Source organism: Magallana gigas, chromosome 3 (assembly GCF_963853765.1).
Source record: "Magallana gigas chromosome 3, xbMagGiga1.1, whole genome shotgun sequence".
NCBI classification, from domain to species: Eukaryota; Metazoa; Mollusca; class Bivalvia; order Ostreida; family Ostreidae; genus Magallana; species Magallana gigas.
Window position 1 is genome coordinate 14209021 of NC_088855.1, and position 27630 is coordinate 14236650.

The 27630-nt window shown below is 35.0% G+C and overlaps 2 protein-coding genes across 6 annotated transcripts; one reads left to right on the forward strand and one right to left on the reverse strand.

Moving 5' to 3' along the window:
- Positions 1-10104: 10104 nt before the first annotated feature.
- On the reverse strand, positions 10105-12663 carry LOC105326493 (ninjurin-1). 2 transcript variants are annotated; one of them, XM_011426561.4, is made up of 2 exons: positions 12370-12663; positions 10105-11597 (listed from the first exon to the last, which is right to left on the reverse strand). In XM_011426561.4, the coding sequence occupies exons 1-2, from the start codon at positions 12469-12471 to the stop codon at positions 11259-11261; spliced, it is 441 nt and encodes a 146-aa protein (XP_011424863.3). In that variant the 5' UTR covers positions 12472-12663; the 3' UTR covers positions 10105-11258. The 2 variants fall into 2 exon arrangements, with proteins under 2 accessions (XP_011424863.3, XP_011424862.3); XM_011426560.4 differs by having other exon boundaries at positions 10105-11600.
- Positions 12664-14537: 1874 nt separating this feature from the next.
- Positions 14538-27138, forward strand: LOC105326496 (E3 ubiquitin-protein ligase MIB2). 4 transcript variants are annotated; one of them, XM_011426564.4, is made up of 20 exons: positions 14538-14692; positions 15856-16083; positions 16807-16978; positions 17133-17239; positions 17349-17549; positions 17660-17814; positions 17904-18008; positions 18117-18221; positions 18350-18536; positions 18626-18810; positions 18938-19086; positions 19195-19351; positions 19466-19620; positions 19720-19846; positions 20061-20163; positions 20607-20695; positions 20822-21006; positions 21329-21355; positions 26084-26298; positions 26456-27138. In XM_011426564.4, exons 2-20 carry the CDS (start codon positions 15882-15884, stop codon positions 26491-26493), a joined length of 2664 nt encoding a protein of 887 aa, XP_011424866.3. In that variant the 5' UTR covers positions 14538-14692; positions 15856-15881; the 3' UTR covers positions 26494-27138. The 4 variants fall into 4 exon arrangements, with proteins under 4 accessions (XP_011424866.3, XP_065934678.1, XP_011424868.3 ...); XM_066078606.1 differs by having other exon boundaries at positions 21332-21355; XM_066078607.1 differs by lacking the exon at positions 14538-14692 and adding an exon at positions 16203-16304 and having other exon boundaries at positions 15942-16083.
- The last annotated feature ends 492 nt before the right edge of the window (positions 27139-27630 follow it).

Consider the following 27630-nt stretch of genomic DNA (forward strand, 5'->3'; position numbering starts at 1 on the left):
ATCCATATCGGCATTCGAACTCATGAGAACCCTTAAACCCACTGCGCTACGCTGTTAGCTATACAGTTGACCATTGTGGGAAGGAAACTATTCATAAAATTATATATATTTGATTTTATTGTTTATTTCGATAAAAAGTACGTCACAACATGGAGGCGTCACATACATGTACCACCAACAGATTCACGTGAAAGGAAGCTTGAATACTAAAATAGGAAGCGAGTGATGGATTGTGTATCTTTTGGGGATACAATTTTACATTCAATTTAAAATATAAAGAAAAATTCCTTTAGAGAGAAATACATGTATAGGTGTTTCTTTTGTGATCAATGATTTGAAAAATTTTCAAGTTAACATCACAGTGAAATCCCAGGGGTAAGGCAAAAGTAACCTTTTTGGTTTGGGGAGGGAGGGAGGGAGGTAGGAATTGTGTTTTAAATTATCTAACAAGCATTGTGAGAGTATTGCATAAGCAATACACGTCCCCTACCGGTTTGTATTAGGCCTATCCTATGAAAGCTTCGAAGCATACATCTCTTTCAAAACTATTTTAAACGAGATGTTATGCTTTAATCAGAGATGATTTGATTTGAACATATTTTATTGTGTAAGTAACACAAAAGGATCGGAAACAAGTTCTTGCAACTTACAAGTTCCTCTCCTAATGATAATACATACAATATATACAATTGTCATAGTACATGTAATATTACATGTTACTTATAGTTATTGACTTTATAATAATTAAATTCATAGACATACATTTACAAAGTAATTGCAAATATATAGTAGATAACGTTAATATACAGTATAGAAAACAAAAGCAAAAAGGAATTTAATTATTAAATCTTCCAGACTCATTAATAAACTTTTGAACTGCTGAAAAAATAAAGCAGTTTGTATTGTAAGACAAATTGTCACTACCCCAAAGAAGCAAATGTGAGTTAATTAAAATTGTTTCATCAAGCCTATTAAAAAGTAATTCAAAAAGATTGTTTCTTGCATTTACATAATTCTTGCATACAAAGAAAAAGTGATAAACATCCTCCTTTTGACCACAAATACAATTGGGTGATTCAATAATGTTTCTTCTATACAGATCATAATTCAAAATACAGTTGTGTCTCAACTTGGTATGTAAAATATTAATAGTGCGTTTACCAAATGAAAAATATTTTGGAGGTTGAGGAATACTTTCAGTAATGTTTTTCTTGAATATGTTGAGAGACGTTGCTTCCCTAACTTCTAATTTGAGAGAATTCCATTTCCGAATGGTGTCAGGTACAAAAGATTTTTTGTAAAGTTCTAATCTGCTGATTGGAACACTATAATTTTCGCTATTTCTTGTGTGATATATTGAGACATTTTTTGTTACGGGAGGAATAATATTGCTCAAGTACTCAGGTACTTGATTTGTATGAATTTTAAACATGGTTATTAATTTAGCCTTATTTCGTCGACTGACCAGAGATTCCCAGCCAGTTTCTAACTAATCATTTACTAATGTACTGTGTATATATATATTTCAGGTATCAGTCATCCTTATTATTAAAGATATAAACCTAGGAAGATGTTGACTCTCATTTATGACTGATACTCAACTAACAGCTTAACCACAGTTAATTTACAATGCCAGTTCTACAGTGCCCTATAGACGGCTGTAATTGGAAATCTCAGGACCTGGATGAAGCATTTGCCGCTGCTCTAACCACTGCTCTACAGATTCATGACAGAACCGTCCACCCACCTCTGGCTCAACCGTCAACGCACAAGTTAAAATTAGACCCACCTTCTATAGCCACAGGATGTGATCCAGATCAATGGTCTGCATTCACCAGACAGTGGAAGATGTACAAAACAGGGATGGCGATCACAGACAATGTCTTGCCTACAGCCCTTTTCTACTGCTGTGACCCTTATCTGCGTACAGATATTATGCGTGACCTTCAAGGTGATGTTGCCAGTATGCTAGAGACAGATCTTTTAAAGGCAATCAAAAGGCTGGCCGTCAAAGAAGAAAGCACACTGGTCCAACGCATAAAATTGAACAGAATGACTCAATCACCTGGTTCAAATATCAGAACTTTTTTGGCCAGTCTCAGAGGCCAAGCGTCATTGTGCCAGTATAAAGCAACGTGTAAAGAATTAGGTTGCAACCATATATTTGACTACAGTGATGAGATAATCAAGGACAATTTAGTAAGAGGTATTGCAGACCCAGAAATTATGTCTGACCTGCTAGGTGACTCCAAGACAGATAGAACACTAGAAGAGACTGTATCATTTATTGCTCAGAAAGAGCAGGGTAAAGTCACAAGGAGTGCAGTAGGAGATTCAGCTAGTGCCATGAGTGCCACATGTAATACTCAAAAAAGACCGCAAGCAGCTGGAGCCAAATGTTGGGCTTGTGGTGGTCCTGCTCACGGACAGAGGAATGATCGCAAGGCCAGGTCTAGATACTGTGAAGCTTGGACATTCACATGTGCTAAATGTACAGTCAAAGGTCATTACACCAAATCATGCAGCAAGTGCACTACCTGTGGAGTATGGGGCCACCGTGATGCATCTTCTAGAATCTGCGCTCAAGGCAAGGGCCACAGGAACCCGCCCAATCAAGGGAAATCAACCAAAGATCCAGAACAAGAACAAGTTGGTTATATCTATGAGCAGCTGTGCACTACATCTGAACAGACAAACCAAGTATCACGTCTTGAACATCACATATTTGATGGACACTGGGTGGCTAGACCTTCAAAACCACACCCAATGCTCCTGGTGAACATGACACCCCTACCTAAGGACCATGCATCGTTTGGACATCCCATTCAAGACACCTCTCAGCTAAAGACAATCACTATGTCCATGGTGGCTGATACAGGATGCCAGAGTTCAATCATACCTTTACAATCTGCAAACAATCTTGGAATAACAGAAAAGGATCTCCTTCCAGTCAAACTTGTAATGCGTGGAGCTATAAAGGAAGACCTTGGTGTAATTGGAGCAGTCGCAGTAAGCATCACAACAAAAGACGCTACTAGCAGTGCCATGTCAACACGTTTATTGTGTTATGTCTCTGATACCATGGAAAAAGCTTTCATTTGCAGAGAAGCACTCATATCTCTGGGAATTATTCACACTAACTTTCCTAATGTATCAACAGTCACATCTCCAAACATTGCTGCATCTATGGAAAACTCTGAAGATGCAACCTGCTCTTGTCCTAGACGTCGACCTTCACCACCACCTGTTCCCACATCTTTACCACCCGGTCTGAAGGCCACAGAGGAACATGTAGAGTCACTAAAAGAGTGGCTTCTTGATTACTATGGTGCTACAACATTTAATGTATGTGAACATCAACCTCTACCACTTATGAATTGTGAGCCTCTCCAACTCCATGTTGATCCTAATGCCACACCGGTAGCAGTCCACAAACCAGCACTTGTTCCTATCCATTGGCAGGATAAAGTTTATGCTGATCTTGAGAGGGATGTTCGCATTGGTGTACTGGAACAAGTAAGTCAAAACACACCTACAACTTGGTGCTCAAGAATGGTGGTAACCAGCAAGGCTGATGGCACTCCAAGGCGGACAGTAGACCTACAACCACAAAATCGACATTCTGTTCGGCAAACACATCATGTCCCAAGTCCTTTTCATCTGGCTGACCGTGTCCCTCAAGGTATGAAAAAAACAGTGACAGACGCTTGGAATGGGTACCACTCAGTGCCTATTCGTGAAGAAGATCGCCACTTTACAACATTCATCACACCATGGGGGCGCTACAGGTACAAAGTTGCTCCACAGGGATTCATGGCCAGCGGTGACGCTTACAATCAACGATTTGATGCTATTATATCAAATTTCAACGACAAGGTTAAATGTGTGGATGACACATGTATGTGGGCGAACTCCATTGAAGCAGCATTTTTTCAGGCATGTGAATGGCTCGACCTGTGTGCTCGTAATGGCATTACATTAAACCCAAAGAAGTTTCAATTTGCTCAAGACACTGTCAATTTTGCAGGACTTACAATCACTCTAACAAACATACGACCAAGTACTAAGTTCCTAGATGCAATTAGCAACTTCCCAACACCAACTGACATTACTGGTGCAAGAGCTTGGTTTGGGCTTATAAACCAAGGAGCATATGCATTTGCCATGGCAAGACAAATGAAACCTTTTCGTGCTCTTTTGAAACCATCCACAACATTCTGCTGGACAAATGAATTAGATGAAGTATTTCACAAATCTAAAGAGATCATTATTCAGGAGATGAAGGACGGTGTTCGTCTTTTTGACCCTGCTCGTATGACATGCCTAGCTACCGACTGGTCTGTTGACGGAATTGGATTCTTTTTGATGCAGAAGTACTGTCAGTGCTCAAGTAAAACCCCTACCTGCTGTAATGACGGTTGGAAACTATGTCTAGTTGGCAGCAGATTCACCCATCCAGCAGAAAGCAGATATGCTCCTATTGAAGGTGAGGCCTTGGCTGTTGTGTATGCACTTCACCAAACACGCTACTATGTTCTTGGTTGCAAAGACCTTCTTGTTGCAACTGACCACAAGCCACTACTCCAGATTCTGAACGATCGATCGCTCACGGACATCGACAACAGACGACTCCTCAACCTCAAAGAGAAAACTTTAGGGTACAGGTTCACGATTATTCATGTACCAGGCAGAAAGAACCTTGGGCCAGATGCAGCGTCACGGTATCCTGTTGGACCACCAGATCGTCTGAACTTACCTGGTGAAGCACCTGAACTTGATTCCTTAGTTAACATGACTGCTCATTATCATGATGCACTTACCAGTCTATGTCTACATACAGAGGATAATGATACAGCTAATGACACCTCCACAGTTGCTGCTGCCACTTGTGCCTTGAATGCTGTTATCACAGTTGTTACTTGGAGCATGGTTCGTGAGGCCACTGCATCAGACCCTACATTTGTAAATCTCATCAGGCAGATGGAAGCAGGGTTCCCAGAAGACTACAAGGAGCTACCAACAGACTTGCGTCCTTACCACCGCTTTGCATCCAGTTTATGCACCGTGGATGGTGTAGTTCTTATGGGCCAACGAATTGTTATACCTCCAGCTCTTCGCAAACCAGTACTCGATGCTTTACACGCAGCCCACCAAGGAGTCAGCGCTATGCGTGCAAGGGCTATGGACTCTGTATATTGGCCTGAGATCACAGTAGATATTGCCAGGGTGAGAGACCAGTGTGTTCACTGCCATCAGATGGCCAAGTCAAACCCTATGCAGCCACCATCTGACATAACACCTCCAGATTATCCATTCCAGATGATTTGCAGTGACTACTTCACATATAACAGTAATGACTATGTAGTTATTGTTGACAGGTATTCAAACTGGCCAATGGTATACAAGTCTGAATCAGGTGCAGAAGGACTTGTCAAGAGACTTCGTGAGACTTTCGTGACATTTGGCATCCCAGAGGAGTTGACGTCTGATGGAGGTCCACAGTTCACAGCAGGGAAGACTCAAGAGTTTTTAAAAGCCTGGGGAGTTCGTCATAGACTTTCATCAGTTGCAAACCCACACGCTAACTGCAGGGCTGAGATTGCGGTAAAGACAGTAAAACGCATGCTGGTGGACAACATTTCTGCTGTTGGATCTCTGGATGTTGACAAATTCCAGAGAGCTTTACTGATGTACAGAAATTCGATTGACCCAGAGACAAAAGCATCACCAGCATTGATTCTGTTTGGACGACCCATTCGTGATGCCATTCCCATACTGATGGGTAGATATTCTCCACATGAAACATGGACTGAGTTAATGTCTCATCGAGAGATGGCTCTTGCCAAACGTCATTCAAGGGAACATGAACGGTGGAATGAACACACTCATCACCTGCCAACACTACAGGTTGGAGATCATGTATACATTCAAAACTTGGTAGGCAACCATCCCAGGAGATGGGAACGTACAGGAACAGTTGTTGAAGTACGCCAATACCACCAGTATGTTATACGTGTAGATGGCACAGGCCGAGTAACTATCCGCAACCGCCAACACTTACGAAAGTTCACTCCTTTTCAAACCAACCAAACACAAGGTACTTTGATGGCACCAACTGCAGTTCAACATCAAGAAGTGATCTTGAGCTCTCCAACTACATCCAAGACGACACAGCCACAAGTGCCCAAGATTCCAGTGTCTTTATCACCAACAAGAATCTTAAGTCAACCAGCTGCATTGAATGAGACACCTATTATAGTCCCCACTCAAAAACAGGCGACTCAGACTCAGACAATTCAACAGCCTACACAAATAGATTTGGACCAGTCATTCCACCACACCCCTGAACCAGATGTACCTTCTAAGTCTAGGATACCACGTGCTCTATCCCGTCTTCAGCCACACAATAAAGCTGGAGAAAAGGAACTATTGACACCACGAAGACCGCCCCGCCGCAACACAACAGAACATAACATTGATGAATCAGGAACTGATTAATGAATTATGCATAGACATTGATAAGTGAATCTAGAGACTTTGCGTTTAAAATTGTGAAAGGACATCATACGTTTAATCTTGTTCGCGTCCGGAAGACTTTAACAGAACATTCCTGAAGATTTATTTTCTAATAGACTTGACTTTATTTGTTTAAGTTTTTTTTTTGTATACAAAAAAAACTTGTCCCCGGGGGAGGAGATAACTAATCATTTACTAATGTACTGTGTATATATATATTTCAGGTATCAGTCATCCTTATTATTAAAGATATAAACCTAGGAAGATGTTGACTCTCATTTAGTTTCTGTGTAGAGAGAATCTGTAGATGCTAAAATGGGTAAACCAGTAACAATCCTTGCAGCACTTAATTGAACTTTTTCTAATCTCTCCATGTCAAACATATTGCAACCGTCCCATACTACAGAAGCATATTCAAGAACTGGTCTAATAAACGTGATATACATTTTTGATAAATTAGTTCTACCTAGAGTAAACTTAAGTTTTTTCAAAAGTCCTAATTTTTTGTATGCACTGTTTACTATTATATTATTAATATATTGAGACCAACTTAAATCATTAGAAAAAAGTAAACCAAGATGTCTGTGGGCTGAAACATAGTCCAGTTGACACCCTTGAAAAAATAACTTAGGAAATTCTTCTACATGTTTCTTAGTGAAAAAAACAGCGATCAGAGATAAAAGAACAGAGGAAATTCAAACTACATAGTTGATATGGAAATTAAATGAAAAATTGGTAAAATAATACTCTTTATTTTATCTCCTGTAATTTCGCCACGTATATTAAGTATATGCTGGTCGAACTTTGTGAAAACAATGCACTGTTAACTTATGCAGAATATCATTTCTTTCCGTCTTCCGTACCCCGAATCAACAGACCAACCCGATAACGAACCCGATTGTAATAATACCAAAAAAACGCTGTAGATTAAATTTACAACACAATACTTGACACTATTTTACAGAACTTATTTGTTTGTTAGAAACAATAAAAGAAATGGTACAAGTAATGCACGATATTATTACTGACTATACATACTTTCCTCGTTTATTAAATACACACCGAACCCGTTAACGAACCCAAACATTAAAAAATTGGAATATAAAAAACTAATTTTCTCGAAAATATGTCAACCAGACGCTAAAGTGTAAACTTGATCTGTAGTTTTACATTTTGAAGCTGTTCAGCAAATTTCATATTACATGTGTATTCCTCAAACGCATAAAGAAAAAAGTGCGGAAAACTGAAGTGGGACAGACAGACGGACGGACTGACGGACGCAGAGGAAAGCTATAGTCCCCTCCGGTGAAACCGGTAGACTAATAAAATAAAGCTGTTTAGTTTCTTTGGGCAGAGTAAGAGCAAGCCAGGTGAACAATGTGGCCCATGTACATATTGCTACATTAATGATCTGCAAAATTAAACAGTTATTGCAAATATTTATAATTTTATGATTTAACAATTTTATAGCTTTCTTGTGTCGGGTTATAACAGGTTCTAAAAGAATATGTTATGTATCTATGATGTACGTATAAAGTTTTTGACAGTTCCTGGAGTACATGTATGCTAATTTTAATTTGTTGCGAAAGTTTGCACTCCGTATCTTAAAGGTAAACCTGATGGAGTTAGTTTAACTTGTCAGAGATTTTTTTTCCAATTGAAAACATAAATTGTATTAGTTCTAAATAACATGGCGTGTTTGGTGTTGGTCCGAGTTATAAGAAATCGGTCGTTAACTCCCCTATTTAAAATGAATATAATGTAGACGTATATAAAAACGCTGAGGGTACTCAGACGTATCAATAATCGATCGGCGCCATGTCAATTACAGCGGCGTGAAAATGAATGATTTCGGTATTGTCCGCGATTTCACGTCTGATTTTCGTCTCAATGGAGTTTATCCACATTGCGCCGTGCGCGCGCGGTTTCTTCATCAACGTCGACAAAACGCTTGCACTTGGAGCTCCTGCTCGGTTTAAAAAGATTCTTGGTTTGGGCAGCAGCGAAGCACGAAAAGGTTTAGCCATGCTCATTTTATTGGGTTGACATCCATTGAAGTATGGATAATCTACGCGGAGAAATTTCTATGTAAGAATACCGTTTACCTTATGGAGCAGTGGGGCGGTTTTTCTCGCAATAAATTTGCAATTTTACAGACACCACGAAAGGCTGTTATCTGTCAAAGGCATATAATTAAAAGAGGATTCCCAAAAATTTTCATAACTTATGCATTAAAGTGAAATGAATAAAAAGAAACTTTGGAATCCAGGATTCACTCCACTTAAATCTGTTTAAAAAGGGCCTTAATTTCTTTTTTTCAAAATCAGAAGGGCTTAAATTGCATCTGCTTGTTACAATGATACCTTGTGGTCGCTTCTGTCCGTGAAAACGACCCTTTTCTCGCTAACCTTTTTCTATTATTTATTAAGAATTTAAAAAAGTATAAACTTAACGCATCAAAATACTGAGTTTACTATTATACATTAATATTATTATATATTTAACTATGAAATGAAAATTTATATACAGTAGAAATAAAAAAAATAGAATAGAACAAGTAAAATTCAAGCAATGATTTCCTGTTTTCTAGTTGAACATAAGGTACATACATGTATGACTCTTAAACGGTCTGAGAAATTATTTATTGAAAGTGTGCTATATTAATATTCTTACATTCTAATTGTAAACATCATTGTGACATTATAAATTAAAAATATGTCAAAAGACTTATCATTTCAAGAGAGAATGTAATGAAAGTAATTCTCTTTTGAAAAAAAAAATACAATCTTAAAAATCCGTTCTAAACCACGGTTTTAGGGATTTTATTACTGCTCATTAAGTTAGGGAATCTGGAGTCTTAATTTCAGCTTATCAGTTGAATGAGCAAGTTAAGAGTGGAATTTCTGCCTGGAGTCTTGCACAATCAACGACAGAAAAGCTCATATTATCATTAAAGAATCTTCTCTGAGATCATCAAGCCCATTTCCATCAATATGATTACGATTCAGAAAAGTCTCTTATGAAACTGTTCATGATTATTACCTTCAAAAATATAACTTGAAATTAATCTGCTTAAAATTAATGTATATATATGCTTGATTTAACTCTCTGCGAAAAAGTCATTCTTCGGAATTCCATGAATTCTCAGGCCCATCGTCTTTTTACCTGGATTAGCAGACAACTGGCTCTAGCTCCCTAAGCAGCACCGATTTCACCCAGGAAAGAGTATTGAGCGTATTTTGTCACAATTAAACTTGATGGCACGCCTGGCTAATGATGCACCGACTGGCATAGCGCAACCACGCGGGGGCTCGCTCTTTTTAAATATGGCCAATCGATTTCGCGGGGGAAATTGGAGCGATCTTTTAGCTGAGAAATAGATTTAAAAAGTAAATTGCGATATCAACGCTGAAAAGGGTTGGAAGATAATCCGCGAGCAAGATGTCCTTCTCTGTATCAATATCCCTTTAAATGGTTTCGTTATCTGCATCGTATTTTTAATCCTCCTATTACAGGCCTTTGTTTGGAAAATTAATTTTATTTTCTGTTTTTCATTTAACTGTGTCTCACAAGAAAAAAAAATCCAAGTTTCCGAACATTGCTTTTATTGTAAGCTGGGATTGGTTGTATCGTCCATCCAACGAGCGACATTGTACATGTATAACCTATAGTTAATACATGTATAATCGGAATGGTTTGGAAGATGGAACACAATGACCTCACTACAAAATGTTTAAATGCATGTACAATAAGCATATAGCTTGTTCACATATTGCCACCTGAGACAAATGTATAAAAACGCATTGCGATGATAATTTAAGTAATTAAAACAAGTGCTAAATTTTTCCACTAGATTGTACAACAACCAGACTTGAAACAAATATTTTTCATATACAGCACTGTCCTTGTTGACATATTTTTATTTTAGCAATAAAAATATCAATACATAATTTTATTAAAATAAAATCAACATATGTCAGAAGGACAGCAATATTAACACAATGATAATATAAAATTCAAATAGATACTTAATCTGTAAATCGAATCAAAAAGAAATTGGAGTTATCCTTCTTTGTTAAATTAACTCTAGGCCCTTACAAATAAGTATAGTCGTTGAGATTCGTGCGATAGCTACAAAACAATGAAGTTCATTCAAGTATGATGGTAGCGACAACGAAAAAAATAATGCATAGAAGGTCAAGAGGGTAATATTATTTTTCTGCATTCATCGCAATATATAGTCATAACCGTTATACGGTTTACGTTCGTATTTTCCCCATTCTCCCATAAATTAGTTAACCAGTAATTAAAACCCATTCCGAAAATGTTTTTAATGAAAAATTTTTCATTGTGTTTCAAAAATATGTATAAACCTTTATTTAGAGACACGCAATGCTGATTCTGTTACAAGTAGTCCAGTCTTGTTTTATCATTCCTTGGAGTTTATTTTTGTGGTTTATTCGGAGATCGATCGATAAAATTTTAAAACTTAAAATGATAATAACAAAGAACTGCACGATATATTTTAGAGGTAACTCTATCAATGTAACTGATACTAAAAAAAAAAGGAACAGCTTTCCTTGGTGGTTAAAACGTGTTATGGAGGTAGCGGTCATTACAAAAATGTTACGTAACCAAACCTCACAGATGTTTTTCCTGAAATGCTTTCTACCTTCATTTTCCAAATGAAATACCAAAGATGATATGTAATTGTCTTATTAAATACATGTAAACATTGATCGCTAGGATCCGGACACACTGAACACAGATATGAGGGCATTGGCCATGGTAATGAAAGACATGATAACCAACGCTACAAATTGTAGCTGCTTCCGTTTCTTTCCAGCATCAATGACGGAGTCTTTCAGATAGTCGGACCACAACATGAGGACCCTCGCTACGATCTGTAGACCCATGGAGACTAGGATAAGACTGACCAGGGGCCAGAAGAAGTCGTATTTGGGGTGTAGGAGTGCCGTCCGGAGCTGGGAAGCGTTTGACGTCAGGAGAGAGACATCCATCATGCCTTGCGACACGGTCTTCATGGAAACCTTAGCTTTGGTGGAGGCAGTTTTCTCCTTCTGCTTTGGTATGCAAAATATATAATATATATATGGTTATATATAAATATGTTTATTATTACTCTTGATGAAGTATATAATGAAAAATATTTAGGTTTTTAAAAATAAAATTCTAATGTTGTAAAAATTATTTTAATTTTATAATGTAATGTTTGTGAAAATTCGTATTTACATGACGTTGTACAGAAAAACAAATTAATGTACATTCTATTTTAATTAAACATGCACACACGTTAGTAAAATACATGTAATTCACTTCAATTAAAAAATAATGAATAAAGTGTTCTTGTCTTTTTTTCCCTTGATTTTCTGTTCATAAATTCATTTAAAAATTGGTTGTTTTCTTTATTTGTTATCAACGTCCTATACATTTTTTACACAATTAGTCAAATGTACAGGTAATACCATTGTCTTCTTAAAAATTCAATTGGATTTATTAGATTTAAAAATAAAACTAATCACTTTAAACACCCCCCATCCGAAATGTAATCAAGGTATTTAAAATTGAATTCCTATATGTCGTATATGATATACCATTTTATTAATATTACAATTCATTTTGCATTGTTCAACTTGATATCAAGACACATTCTTTATAAACACAGTTCGAATGCACGTTATTTTAGAACTACATTTACATGTACATATTTCCTCTTTACAATGTGCTTTTACTTTCGTTGATAAAACGTGTTTACATAAAGGTCAACTGAAGGCGCGTGAACTTTAAATCTACAGGTTTAAACAGCTAGCAGTTTGTAAACAATGCCCATACCTGCTGATAGGAAAAAAAGGCATCGACCCCTGCTGAAATATCTCGGGTGGAGACCATTTGTTGATCGTACGGGGGGCTGGGCTTTCTCCTACGACCAGTCATTTCACCCTTGTCCCCCTTTTCCACCTTTCTATGAAATGATTAAATTTCTAGCTATTGACTCCAAACAATTCAAACACAGTGTGTTCATATCCAAACCGTCTGCTCGCTAGTATAGTGAAACGATGAATCAATTAGCCTTGAGGAAGTTCCGGTTAGGAAATATATATGTATCCGACCAAAACATGGTTGCGAACAGTCATACATTTAAAAAAAACCACTTTATGAGCAGTGTAGCGTTGAAATACTTGGGGCGAAATAATCATTGAACCTTAAACAACAAATTTAAAGTCATATCAAAAGAAAATAGATCTTTTTTTCGCCCCACTTGTGTCAAGCCTAACCACAATATGGACATGTATAATGTAGACATACTGCGACACACAAGTGCACGTACGCTACCCGGAGGGAGATAAGGAAAGCTTCAAATTTTGATTCGATTTGATAATGCTTTATATTTTAAAATCATAATTTGATTAGGCAGCAGATATTGCCAATGTCGAGGAGTGTTGTAGTATTTAAAATAGTAAGTTGACTCTATAAATCAATGAAAGGTGACTGATTAAAAATATGGCCGCTGATAAGAAAAGCATTTGGTTTTTGCATTTGGTTTTTGCTTTATCCCAATTCCGTAGCTCTTTTTATACTATTTATTAACTGCAGGCCTCCATTTATGCGAAACATCTTTATTACCTAGCTCTATTCAAGATATATCTTTGAGTTCTATACCCAGAGTGTAATATGAGTAGGTAAAAATAATACCTATCTGATATTAACAATTTTAAGTAAATACAGTAAAAGTGTGTACTTGTAATTTACATTCATTTAGTTTTCAGTGGTGACAAGAAAACCAGCAAATAGTCTAGCGAGCTTCCAGCTTGATCTACAATTTACACAGTGTCACAAGGCAGAATAAGTCTTTTCTTAAAAGAACAGTACTTACTTTGTTTCCTTGGACGTTTTGTTGCTTCAATCTATACTTGTACATGTAAATTGTATTTGCAGATACTTGTATAAAAAAAATACAGACAGTTTTATAATCTTGGTATATATTTCATATTTCAGAAAATAATTTCCGGTCTATCTTATACAACCTTTTATAGTGTGTATTAAGCCATCAAATCATTTTTAACTTGTTGGCCCTAAATGTTTCGAAAGTGCATGTTTTAAATGTCACCGGCATCCCCCTTCCTCCGGCTAACCTAAATATTCCTCTGACCCCCCCCCCCCCCCCCCCAAAAAAAATCCCAATGGAAATATTTTTTGAATTTGTGAATGACATGTTGACCCTTAATGTTTCAAAAGCGCTTGTTATTAATGATCGGCCTTTTTCAGATCCCTGTTTTACAACGAAAGAGTATTATTTGCAGCTAAGATAGAAATTTAGCAAATCGACAGTGATGAAGAACGTTGTCCATATTTTATGCAATGCCAATCCAAAATCTATTTTTCATTTGCTCTAATCAATCCGTATTTACTTTTTTATGCTTGCTATGAACATTTTTGTTTGCCAACATTTTATCGATAAGCAAAACTTAAAAAAAAAATAATCACCGATATAGGTTATCATACAAAACAGACAGGATAATATATAATTTGATATTTCAGTATAATATCCTCTGTAAAGTACGCTAAAGATATCCTCTCACATAGGAGACTTAAATCCGTTTTCATGTTTTAAAGAGTTTACATCTTTTTTTTTCTTCGAAGTTTTACTTTCATGAAATTAAAAATGTGGTTTAGCATTTGTGTTGGACATTCTGGTACATTTATGCATGCATATAATCACAAACGTACGTATATGTAAAGGACCATCTACATTATTTGAATTTAAATATCTGCACAAGGTGTCATTCATTTTTATTCTCGGGACAAAACAATAAGCAAGGTAGCGCGCATCAGAAATTCCCAAAACAAAGACTGAAAAAACCCAATAAATGCATGGGTCGACAGTTTAACTTTTTTTGTCTTATTTTTGTTCATTGTGGATATAAATAAAAACATTATCAATGATTGTTATAATGCGTTATATAATTATAAACGTTTTGGTTTCATCAAAAATAGAGATTTTATATCAGTTATTTAACAACATCAACATCTTCAAAAACGAAAGAAAATTTTACTTCCGCAATTGTTGTTTATCATTAATGTTTGTGGAAATTTCCAAGGTGAAACGAAAGTAGCTTGATAATATTCATTATTCAATTGTCAACCACAGCGAAAGGTAGGTCTAATGCCATTCCAAGAGAATACTATAAAATTTACAAACAGAACATCAATATACTATGTCAAATATGCATTAAACATTTTAAGGGTTTCGTTCATATGTCTCAAATACAACCGATCTTCTTTTTCAAAAAATATATTTACTTTCAATTTGTAAACTGGGAAATCAAAATAAATATTTTTGGATGGTACGATATTCTAAAGCACTTAAACTTGTTTTTCTAGTATTAGAGTTTAATATGACGAATAAAGAAAAATAAACACTTATTAAAATACATGGCATAGTGCCAAACTTCTCAAACATTGTAGAAACTGCGTCCTAATGAATTAAAAGAAAATAAATATAAATGTAACATTACTTGATTATATATATTTGACATTTTTTGATGATTTATACGTCATGAGATAATAAAAGAAATCGAAAGGGTGCGTTCAGTCTCTAGACTTAATATGCACCAAAAATCGTCGGTGTATAGGCTAGATAGTTGATTTATGGTTTTGTGATAAGGAAAGCAAGTTAGCAAGTCGTGAAATATCCGTGCAATTAAAAATTGTACCCATATTTTAAAGATGTTCTACATGTTAACTGGACATTCCTCAGAATAAAAACAATATTGCATCCAACGTAAAAAAATTAAAAAAAAGAAGAAGAAAAACTTGAAGTATTGTACATTAAGAACAGAGTTTATGTGTATGAACATTAAATGTTAACACTACAAATGTAGAAAGTTCATTTTATTTCTACATCAAGTTTACACTAGCTATTTTGCCAACTACTACAACTCGCAGTCTTTAGAGCATGGGCTGAATTTTAGAAAAGAACTTACGACGAAATTATTGAATGCTAATTAATCATCAGCTAATTGATGGTTTCATCTATTAACCATGAAATTTAATTGTAGATATCAAGTTGTGAATGAATGATTTTTATATAAAGTTTGTTAGATGAGATCATTTAATGAGAAACTTAAGTGACACAGAACTTTAAACAACGTCATAAAATAAACAATTAATGTATCAGTGCCTCGAAGTGTCCGATCAAGAAGCATACATGCGCGCATTATTTCAAATTAACACGAGAAAATGATAATAGAAACTAAAGTCAATATAAATGTGGTTAAAAATAGGGTTATGTTAAGTCAAATCAATTGCTGTCTATAGATAAAGACTGAGCTGCATGTAAGAAAATGGCCGAGGGATTACGGGTCGTGCGTGGTCCGGACTGGAATCTTGGAAACGAAGACAGGGGAGAGGGTCACGTGGGCACAGTCGTCAAAGACAACGGAGATCAAACGTATGATGTTTACTGGGACATGGGTGGAAAGTCCACGTGTCGAGTCGGAAAAGGCGGGAAATTTGACCTGCGCATTTTGGACAATGCACCAGTTGGTATGTGTTTTACCCTTAAAATTTTGCAAGCGGTTCAATTCAAAAAAAAAATGTAATATTTTTATTCATGCATTACCACTTTATTTGAGTATTTTGAGTTGTACTTTTTAAAATGACAGCGCTGTAGCGAACACAAAAGCTACAACAGCTAGAACTTCAGACATACGTTTTTTACCAATGAAAAGGGGATAACTACTAGTATTATCGTCACGCTGACATTGGTAAATTAATAGTTTTGCTTTCTGTCTTTTAAGAATTTCCCAAACTGACCACATTTGAGCATGAAATATGTAACAAAAAATAAAAGATGCACAAATAAACAGACTTTGCAAAAGCTGGATATTGTGCAAATATTTTCATATATTTTAATGTAAGTTTCCTTTTTATTTCCTGAAAGAAAATACTAGTAGTAGTAAGTTTATTAAAATTGTTTAGTTTGCTAATTTATAACTTTATGTAAATACTTTTAATGGTGAATATCAATCCATTTCTACTGACACAGATCTGAACACGGGGGAGATGTCGAAATTACGTAAGGTGCCTCGTATTTAATCAAAAAAGACCTTAACCTCAAATTATCATCAAACAAAAATATCTAATCGATAATCAATAGACTGTAAGTGATAGACCACTAGCCCAACTCTTAACGGTCAAAAAGAGGGGGCAAAACAAATAATTTCAAAGACTAACACGGATTAGAATTTTAAAATTCATTTTGACAAGGGGTGAAACATCTGTCTCAAAGATGTGAAGGCTGCCAGAAAAACACCATCATCGGCGTGCTCTGGAGGTGTGCCTCCTGTAATGACGCCAACCTGTGCACGCCGTGTTACTATCTTGACAAACACGATCTAAGTCACCCATTCCAAAGGATCGATAAACCACATGGGTCCAGGTGAGCTAATCAATGGTTTCTAATCGTATTTTTCAAGTGCACTTAAAACGAAAAATCAGTTGAATCAATATAAAAAAATATAGTGAAATTATTATAGTTTTTTATTTGTAAAAATAAAGGGTTGTCTTATATTTGTAAAATAAATTTTTTCAAGTGTCCCTGTACCCAAGAGATCTAACAGTGTTAAAATGAAAGCACTGGGGATATTTCCAGGGGCAAAGGTCGTAAGGGGACCTAATTGGGATTTTGGAACCCAGGATGGTATGCCTACATTTAATTAGCAATCACAATGATATTAAACCTTTTAGTAACATTTCAAAAATACATCTTACAAAATGTACACTTATCGCAATATGTCTGATCATTCAAGGTGGATCTGGAAAGAAAGGAAAGGTAGAAGACCTCCGAGGATTTGGATCAGATGTAGGCGGAAGAAACGCAGTGCGCGTGCGTTGGGAAACATCAGGGGAGGCAAATGTGTATCGTGTTGGATGCCGCGGGAAAGTTGATTTACAGTGTGTAGAAGAAGCTCCTGGCGGCTCTTATTACAGAGAACACCTTCCAGTTGTTGGTACCATAAAATAAAATTCAGCTATTGGCAATGAATGCCAAAAATGTTTTTTTTTTTCTTAGACATTAAAGGATATTTCATTAAACGATTTTTTAATAAATAAAATTTAGGAAAAGTCGAAAGGAAGAATGAGAAGTCAGCAACTGTAGATGAGACGTCCGAGTCCTTGCTGAAGAAGGGAGATAAATGTGTTATTGATATGCCGGAAGTGCCATTAAAGGAATTACAGCGGGGACATGGAGGATGGTCCATTAGAATGTCTGAGGTATTGAACCAATTTAATTCCTTAATGAATCGAAACATTAAGATTTTTCAGAGCAATAAAAATTTGAATATTTTTAAAATTCTGTTTAGTGCATAGGCGAAATTGGAGTGGTAAAAAATTTTCCCAACGACAGTACAGTCGAAATAGAATACAAAGGAAAATCCTACCAATTTCACGCAGGCGCAGTCAGAAAGGTAAGAATCTGGTATTGCACTAAAAATTATGGCAAATGAATCGATGATGCAATTCGACATTTTCATGATTCTTATATTATATTCGTGTTTTTGTCTTGTCCCTCACAGGTTTACGACGTAAAAGTGGGAGACGTGGTACAGGTTCTGAAAGATGAAACAAAGGCCATTCTCCTTCAAAGAAATCATGGTGGTTGGAATGATGACATGAAAAAAGTAAGAATCTTGGAACGTTTTTTAAATCTTGAGTTCTCTTATAATATATACCAGTACGTGTAATATGTATTCTTTTTGTACCACATAACTCAAAAGGGGTTTTATCGGTTTTTTTAAATATCTGTTAGTCGCTAGGAAAGGTGGGTAAAGTGGTGAAGATAGACTCAGATGGTGACGTGGCTGTTGCCTTTGGTAACCAGGCTTGGGTATTCAACCCTGGATTGCTAACACCTGTCAAAGGGGGCAATGTTGATGTTCTGGATGATGGCGAGGCAGACACCGACAGTTATCAGGAGGAAGAGGATGATGCCAGTGGTAACCTTTTTATTCATTATCAATACCCATGCAGAATAACACAATTTTCAATGTTGTCATATCATGCATGTTCTTTCAATATCTGGCAGGTTCACAAGACCAGAGTGAAAGAGTGCAGATAGGAGCGGATCTTGCACAGCTGATGGCACATTTGTTACTCAAAGGAGCATTGGGTGCTCAGCAGCTGACTGCCAGTCCAGAACAAATGTTCAATGCATGCGCAAATGGCAATATCGGGGCGGTAAATCAGTTGATTCAAAGAAACAAAGATCTGGTAATTTCTTGAAATTTATGTTGCATTAAACATGATCTTAACAAACTGCATTGCTTATCAAATTAAACTATATCATATATACGTTTAAAGTGCTATTTAACAATAAGGTAATTTTTTTGTCCTCAAGGTTAACAGCTGGCATAAGAACTTGACCCCATTAATGGTTGCTGGACACCAAGGACATGAAAACGTTGTCAAATTACTGTTACAAAATGGAGCTCATATAAACGCAAGCAATAAAGATGGCATGACACCATTGATGGTATCAATTTCAGGGTAAAGAAGAATGGTTTGATCTGTTTCGAATAATATCATATGCGTACATATGAGCTACATGTAAATTTACACAATAACTTCTTGTGATTTAACTAATTCTGATTGTAGTAAAGAGACGGACAGTTCTATTTGTTTGATAAAAAACAAAGCCGATGTTAACGCTTGCAACAACCAAGGACGCACTCCTGCGCATTTTACAGTGCAGTACGAACTTTATTCGGTTTTGAAAGCAGTCTTGGAAGCAGGGGCAAGTCCAAATAGACAGGTCAGAATCTAAAGAACAAAGAATTTAAATTTGTATTTACAATAATCACTAAATTGCAACTCACCACTTCTCATTAGATTATTTCTTCACTCAGAAAATTTATGTATAATTTAGGATGTTGAAGGGGACACTCCGCTTCATGACGCCATTGCAAAGAGAAGTGATCGAGCTGTTAATATTCTTCTGAGTCATCCCCAAATAAACCTGAAGTTGCTGAACAAAAAAGGACACATACCATTGATGTGGGCAGCTATGAAGGACCACGAGTTGTAAGTATCAGTCAAAGAAGGACCAAGAATTTTAAGAAGCGAGTGATAGCAATTGGTTTCTGATTTTCCAACACCTACTTTATTATATACATTATACAGCGCGGTAGAACGTTTGATCGAAAAGGAGCCCAGTCTAGTACACGCCAAGAAAAGCGATGGATACACAGCTCTTCATATTGCTGTAATAAACGATCACCAAGATTCTGCCAATATCTTAATCTTAAAGGTAAGACATATGAGGCGGTAACTAGTACATTTGTAACTTGTACATTCACGTGTAAAGGACTTGCAATGTTTTATGAGAAGCTCTAAAAGCTGACTTTTATTGGTTTGGCAATACAACCGTTCTAATGTATTCTCCTCATGTATAAGTCTAAAAATTTAATTGAAATTGAAAACTTATATTGCAGTCTTAATTTAAATGCTCCCTATTTTCCCAGGGAAAAGCCCAAGTAAATGCACAGAATCAACAGGGACTATCTCCACTTCACTTAGCAGCTCACGAGGGATATGACAAGATGGCAAAAATCTTGATTGAAAACGGTAATTGACAGTAAAAGAAGTTTTATTTTTTTGTTTCACGGTTATTACAGTACTTTTCACAACCACCTTTTTGTTTGTTTCAATAAAGTAGTTCAACTGCATCACTGACATGGCACTCTTATAAATATAATGTTCAAAGTATCTAACCACACCCTGGAAAATGTTGATTTAATGTATCCTGAAAAAATTGAGAAAAAAAATATTAATCATTAAAATAAGTGTTTTATTCAATACAATAGCAAATGCTTACAATCAACATGATTGTGTCGGGTTTTTTTTATATAAAACACATTTAACTTGTGCCAAACAATTAAAAGAAAAATGAAACACAATTTTGATTATACGTTCTTATTCTGCATCCGATTAACTGAATTAAATGAGATGTTTTTTATTATTGGGGTGGGGTGTAAAAATATGGTTAACAAACTAAATTCAATATTTAGGAGCTGACGTGGACTTGCGAGACAATGATGGTGACACTCCTCTACATCTTGCTTTGGGTGGACGCCGACAGACGGGAGGAAATGATCCAGTAAGATACTGTGTATCTTAAATGCATCAAATGGAGAAAAAATCGCATTATAATTGTAAATGTACATGAGTTCATGTAACAACCCACCCAATTTACATGTACAAATAATGTGTTTTCCATTTTTAGCTTCTGCAGCTTCTTGGGCTTAGTGTCAATCCAAACGCACAAAACCAGGAAAGATATAACATGGCTGTCCTGATGCTTCAAAAAGGGGCCGACTTCAACATTAACAACAAGAGAGGTAACTCTCCCCTCGAGGTGTGCAGGAACGGCGAACTTAAAAGGGCCGTCACCAACTTCATCCAGAAACAGTAAGTGCATGTTTCAAAAAATTGTATTTAAAATTTTAGATTTTGGAATCGATTGCAAAGAAAACTTATTATTATAACGCAGTATTATTAAAATCAATGACATTTGATTGGAGTTTTATATTTAATTTACATATCTAAAAAGGAATCACTTGGTTTGTATGACTGTTTAAAATTTCAAGTCGTTATAAAAAACAAGTTTTACAGGACCTGCAGCTACAATGTTTATGTTAAGTTTCCTTCTAATGTCCAAGCACTGAAAAACCTTATACATAGAGCATGTGTCAGATTTTATTGCATATCCTTATTTCAAACAATTTTACAGCAGAACAACTAGTAGACCATCAACAGGGTAATATTATGTCATGTCGGCTCCATTTCAATGTTCAAACTTGTGTTTCTGTCTTTCATTGCTTTCCCTTGCACATCTTTTGAATTGATTACTATCTTTCCTCGAAAAAATATACACAATGACTTCACATTTGTTAATCGAAATCTGAAAGGTCTTTATAAAATAAGGCATGGTAAGGCAATGCATGTGCGCAGTCACGTGTCGCCAGCTTCAGATATCAACCGTTTTCTTTCATGTTTTGCTTGGTGGAATTTGAGTGGAATTTTTGCACGCCATAAAATTAGTGTCACATACATCAATTCTCAGAAAGTCACAAGAACATGAATCAACTGTGATGCACATTTGCTATAAACATATATTCCATGCTGACCAATGCAATCTCCAATGTGTTTCCTGAGGATTTTGAGGTATTAGTTATCATGTAAATGCAATAACAAAACAATATTTGAAATGTTCTTGAGAATTAAGATGTAAACTTGCTTTCGTTGTCTAAAATTTGAAAACATTCACTCGTAGTACCATAATATCTCAATATTCACAAAATTAGCGGATTAAAATTTAACAAAACTTAAACAAGTTTAAATTAAGTTTGGTACCCAGCAACTCAACCAGGCAATGAAATTGCCCATATTTTCTTTTAGATCTTGTTCTTTTACCGTACAATATTGTAGCAGACGAACTTGTTGACAATAGACAGGTTGATATTTCGTTAGTTGAATGTTAATGTTGCAGACTAAGTGTTCATTTTTTGTTTTTATCATATAATTTTTAAGTCATTTAAGCGTAAGCTAGCTGTCGGAGACTTTCAATCGTTAAATGAAAAAGTATAATATTGGAATCGGTATGATTACATAATGCATGTATCTTGATTGTTGAGTTGATTTTCATGGCAATGCATGCGTGGAATTGCTTTGAATCATACATTTCTGGCGCACATTTAAATACTTGTATGATTTATTTTATGTACCGGGTACTTGATGGTTAAGTGATGCACATTTGATCAATATTTAACCAATAAAGTTTCAATTATGTTTCCCGATTATTTCACAATCAGTAATTCTGTGAATGCAATTAGAAAAATGATTCACCATAATTTGAAAAGCTATTGACGATAACGAGACATACTTTCTTTAAAAGTTCAAATCTGAAAGCTACTAGTACGTGCAATTTTATCCTAATTCTATTTCTATGAAACTAACAACTCAATTTGCAATGTATGGGGATAACACTTTTTATATGCAATTAGTTTGGTGTACATATCTGTCAAACTCAGTTAAACATTTAATCTTTATCTATTCACAATGATTAAGTTTGACTAATATTTTTATTCTTGTTCAGTAATTAAATATGTTTTGTTATGATATTTTAAAATCTCACTATTTTTTAATTGTGATGTTAAAAAATATATAACCCCCCCCCCCAAAAAAAAATAAATAAATAAATATATATATATATATATATATATATATATATATATATATATATATATATATATATATATATATATATATATATATATAACGTTTAAAAATACCAAAAAACTTTATGCAACGTCAATAAATAATGTCGGACCATCCATGTTTTAGTTTTAGATATTTTATTGTAAATTTTATCTTTCTCTTTTACATTAAACAATTTTACAACAGACGAACTGGTAGACCACAAGTGGGTAATGTTTTGTCAGTTTTGTGTCTTTTTTTTTCTTTCGTTCTGTTTTAAAAGCTGTTAAACTTATAATTAAATCTGTTTGCAAAGACTTAGGGATCTTCGAACGAAAAAATTAAGTAGTGTAATGCGATGGATGTGTACATATGTCATAAGGATACATACACATCTTAAGAACTATAATTATCAATTCAACACAACAGGCTATGAAATCAAAATTGAAAAATTATTGATAGCAACATCACAATAAAAACTTCTAATTGCTGACATATGAAAAGTTTCAATATGTTATTATTATTAGGACAGCTCTTTTTTGTCAAACTACTTAGTATTGAATTTCAATGCATGCGGAAAAATCGTATAAAAATTCAATGCTGGTAAACGTATTAGAAATATGTTTATAATATATCACCTTGCATGAAATGTCATCAACGTGCAATTAATGATTCAGATTTTAATTGAATTCATATTCCTTTAATCAAGTTCATTAGTTTAAAATGATCCACAATTTAGGACATATTGCAAAGTATTCTTGAATGCCTCAGCATGTTTTTATCTTGTATAATTTTAAAAGGGACTTGAAAATGATTTTTAGATCAAAATTTCATTTTTTAAGTATAAAATGGTATTTTGCGGATTCTGAATGGTTGACCAACAATTGAATGCTAAAAGTCAAGCTATGAGAGAGATAAAGAGGTAAAAAGGTTTATATGTGTTTTTAAATAATGTAAAGATAAAATGACACCTGTAAAACAAGATAAGCTGATTCAATTTGTGATTAACTAATTTTATCAAAAGAGAAAAAAATGTGATTGAAACTTATATTAAAAAAACACACATGTAAAAGATAACAACTGAAGACTCGAGCTTTGTTTTAAAAAAAAAATTCCAACTTTGTATCTTGCTTATAACTCATTATCTGACTTAAAATTTTTGACAAAGCATTAAAAATACCCATATGAACAATTCTCAACATTAGAAATATAACAAAACAAAATGTAAAATTTTAGGCTTAAGTTGTGTCTAAGTCACTTTAAACCAGACGAAGTACTTAACCACACAGAGGGTAATATTACGTTAATTTTATGTCGACTTCATAACCAGTATCTCTGTCTTCCAAACCATATTTTTACCAGCATATTTTAATTTATCGAAAAAATTTCCAAGTTTGTTGCATGGAATACTTGAGTTCATTGTAAAGTTGGATAGAATTATGGAATGTATGGGACACGTGTCTACGTCTGATTGACAAACCCTATTCCCTAGTTTTCATTCATACTCTAGGGAGAACATCATGAACTGCTATTTGAATTCTGATTTTTCTCTTTTTTTCAGCTCATTTTGCCTTCAATTCTATACTATTTTACCGTGCCACGTATTTTATATACCACGAAAACATTCACTTGCATTTAAGTCATAAATAACATTCATACTGTCCGAAGTATATGATGACTGCATGGTGTATATTTGCTATAAAATAAACAAATGCAATGTCAAATATATTTCCTAATCATTTCAACAGCCAATAATGATCTTAATGCAACAAGCTTAAGAAAAAATTAAAATTACTTCAAGGTTGTAATTGATGATAATAATAAAAGGACTTTTTTGAAGCACAAATTTGAAAACGTTCATCTATGATAATACTTAATCTAGGAATGCTTGTATTTTGTAAAACTAAAATTTTGTGGACTTTTATGAGCAATTTCACCCTCTTTAAAATTGACTGCGTTTACAATTTTTACAGAATCATTTAACAGTTGTAAATTAAGGTTAATAAATATAGTCTTTAAATGGCCACAACCATCGAACCTTCTTAATATGCAAGAACCATTTATAATAGATCTGCCTTTAATTGACACGACCATTGTTGGGGACTTCTTTAACTCACAAAGAGACAGAGCTTTTTAGCTCACCTGAGCTGAAAGCTCAAGTGAGCTATTCTGATCACATTTTGTCTGTCGTCCGTCCGTCTGTCCGTCTGTCTGTAAACTTTTCACATTTTCAACATCTTTTCAAGAACCACTGGGCCAATTTCAACCAAACTTGGCACAAAGCATCCTAAGGGGATTCAAAGTTGTAAAATTAAGGACCACGCCCTTTTGCAAAGGGAGATAATAAGGAATTTATGAAAATTTTCGAGAATTTTTCAAAAATCTTCTTCTCATGAACAATAAGACCAGGAAAGCTGAAACTTGTGTGAAAGAATCCTCAGGTAGTGTAAATACAAAATTGTGAAAATCATGACCCCCGGGGGTAGGGTGGGGCCACAATGGGTGGGGGGGGGTCGAAGTTTAACATAGGAATATATAGAGTAAATCTTCTTCTCAGATACTAATCGGCCAGGAAAGCTGACACTTGTGTGGAAGCATCCTCAGGTAGTGTAGATACAAAATTGTGAAAATTATGACCCCCGAGGATAGGGTGGGGCCACAATGTGGGGTCAAAGATTAACATAGGAATATATAGAGTGAATCTTTAAAAATCTTCTTCTCAAAAACTAATCAGCCAACAAAGCTGAAACTTGTGTGAAAGCATCCTCAGGTAGTTTAGATTCAAAGTTGTGAAAATCATGATCCCCGGGGGTAGGGTGGGTACCACAATGGGGGGTCAAAGTCTAACAAATGAATATCTAGGGTAAATCTTTAAAAATCTTCTTCTCAGAAACTAATTAGCCAGATGATCCTTTATAATTGTTAAGACTTACGCCCCAGGACAATTCTTTGGCTCACAAGAAGGTTCAGAGTTTGATGAAGGTTTTTATCCCATATATAAACTATTGTTAAGGATCTTTTTGAGAACTGCAATACTCAACATATGATATGACTATAAAATCATTCTGTTAGAAAAGGGACTAATGATTATAAACATAAGAATATCCAGGGGAAAATGGATTTTATTTATATAGGATCTACATGTATTATTGTACATTGTCCAGATAGTTTGTATTATGACTCCATTAAGCTGATTTTATCATATGTTGTTCATCAGGTGAGCGATGTTGCCCATGGGCCTCTTGTTTCATGTTAATAACAATAAGAAAGTTCACTTTTCTTTAAATAGTCGATCTGGTGCTGGCGGGGCTACCTCGGGGGCTGAAGCCCTGCAAGAGTTGTTCTTAGAGTTGCCCATTCCATGTGTGAGATGTAAAGACTCGACGGCCAACACACGCCTCCTTCCCTGTAAACACAAGGTACTCTGCGTGGATTGTAGCTTCAAATGTCGCGTTTGCCCGGTACGTTCCTGCAACGTTCCTGTCTCCGACAGATGTGATCTGCGTGAGTATTATTTAAATATGAGTCAATGCCTATTGTTATATTTGGCCTCGTTTTTTACTGCTTAATTCAGTGAAAATTTGAATATACATTTGGAACGTTGGATTAAAAAGAAATAGTTAATTGAACCATTTTATGTGTAATACTATTTTTGTTTCAGAGGGTCGGATTCTGGTCGACCCGTGCAGGGTTCAGTAAACAGTCAGTCAGTTCCGTGAAATTAACTGAAGAGTAGATTGATTCTTGCATTACTTTCGTATGTGATGTTATTAACCCTATGTGGAAGAGTATAATAGACATGTATATAATATCTTGTGAATTTTATATTGTCTTGGGAGGGCTTGATGGTCGGGACTATTTTTAGACTAATAATATAATCTCTTTCAAATGAAGAGGTTTGTATAACGATGTAGGAAAAACAAAAAATTCAAAACTAGAATATAAGAATTTTCCTTTACTAAGGTATTCCTAAATCAAAATACATTTAACCGTATTTGAAAATTTAAGGTAGATCTGATAAAAACCAATTGAAAATACCCTCTCCTCAATTTGTTAAATTGTGGTGGTTAAAGTCAGGACATTCATTGAGGATAAACAAATATTTTAAAATATTTCAATATTGCAATGTTGTAATAATTATACAAAACATGATTTACAAGCTGCTTAGAGTCGCTCTTAGCTGTACTGTGATAGGTATTTCTAATACATGTATCAATCCAAATAAAATGTTTTTATGTATTTGACAATTTGATGCATTAATTCTTGATTTACTACTGTTATTGCTTTTTGTGTGAAGTTATTATACATGTATATACGTTTACAATAAAATGTTATTTGTCTGTGTACTTGTATTGATTCTCGATTAAACAGTTACCACATCATTGATTCGTCAATAGGAAAACAAAATAGGAGGTGTAGTAACTATTCCTTAGACCTCAGGTCACTGAAGATAGAAACAATTATAAACACAGTAGTTTGTTGTTCAACACAAAATATAGACCTTCATATATGGACCCGTTATTAAGAAAGAGTTTGTCACATTCGCCAGCACTTCTTTTCCATATAGGGGACGGGAGTAGGTTTTAGAAATCAAATTACAAGCAAGATACAGAGGTAAGAATTCATTGTCTTGTAAAACAAAGTAAGAGGTTACCATCTCTTTTGGCAAAATGACCGTTGCAAACAATTTAAACTAATCTACATGAAATGTGTTTAAATAAACCTATACTATTGCAACACAGTCATACGTAAACATGACTGGGAGCTTTATTTACAAAACAAAGAATTTTAATTATATATCTCGCTTGTAACATCAATATTTGACTTTCAAATTTC

Excerpts from the sequence above, each read along its gene's own strand:
- LOC105326493 (XM_011426560.4), bottom strand. The coding sequence starts at position 12,471 with ATGACTGGTCGTAGGAGAAAGCCCAGCCCCCCGTACGATCAACAAATG. Across the intron at positions 11,601-12,369 it reads CCTTTTTTTCCTATCAGCAG|CAGAAGGAGAAAACTGCCTC; the intron begins GTATGGGCATTG and ends TGCATACCAAAG.
- LOC105326496 (XM_011426564.4), top strand. The coding sequence starts at position 15,882 with ATGGCCGAGGGATTACGGGTCGTGCGTGGTCCGGACTGGAATCTTGGA. Across the intron at positions 16,979-17,132 it reads GATAAACCACATGGGTCCAG|TGTCCCTGTACCCAAGAGAT; the intron begins GTGAGCTAATCA and ends AATTTTTTCAAG. Across the intron at positions 18,537-18,625 it reads GGAAGAGGATGATGCCAGTG|GTTCACAAGACCAGAGTGAA; the intron begins GTAACCTTTTTA and ends AATATCTGGCAG.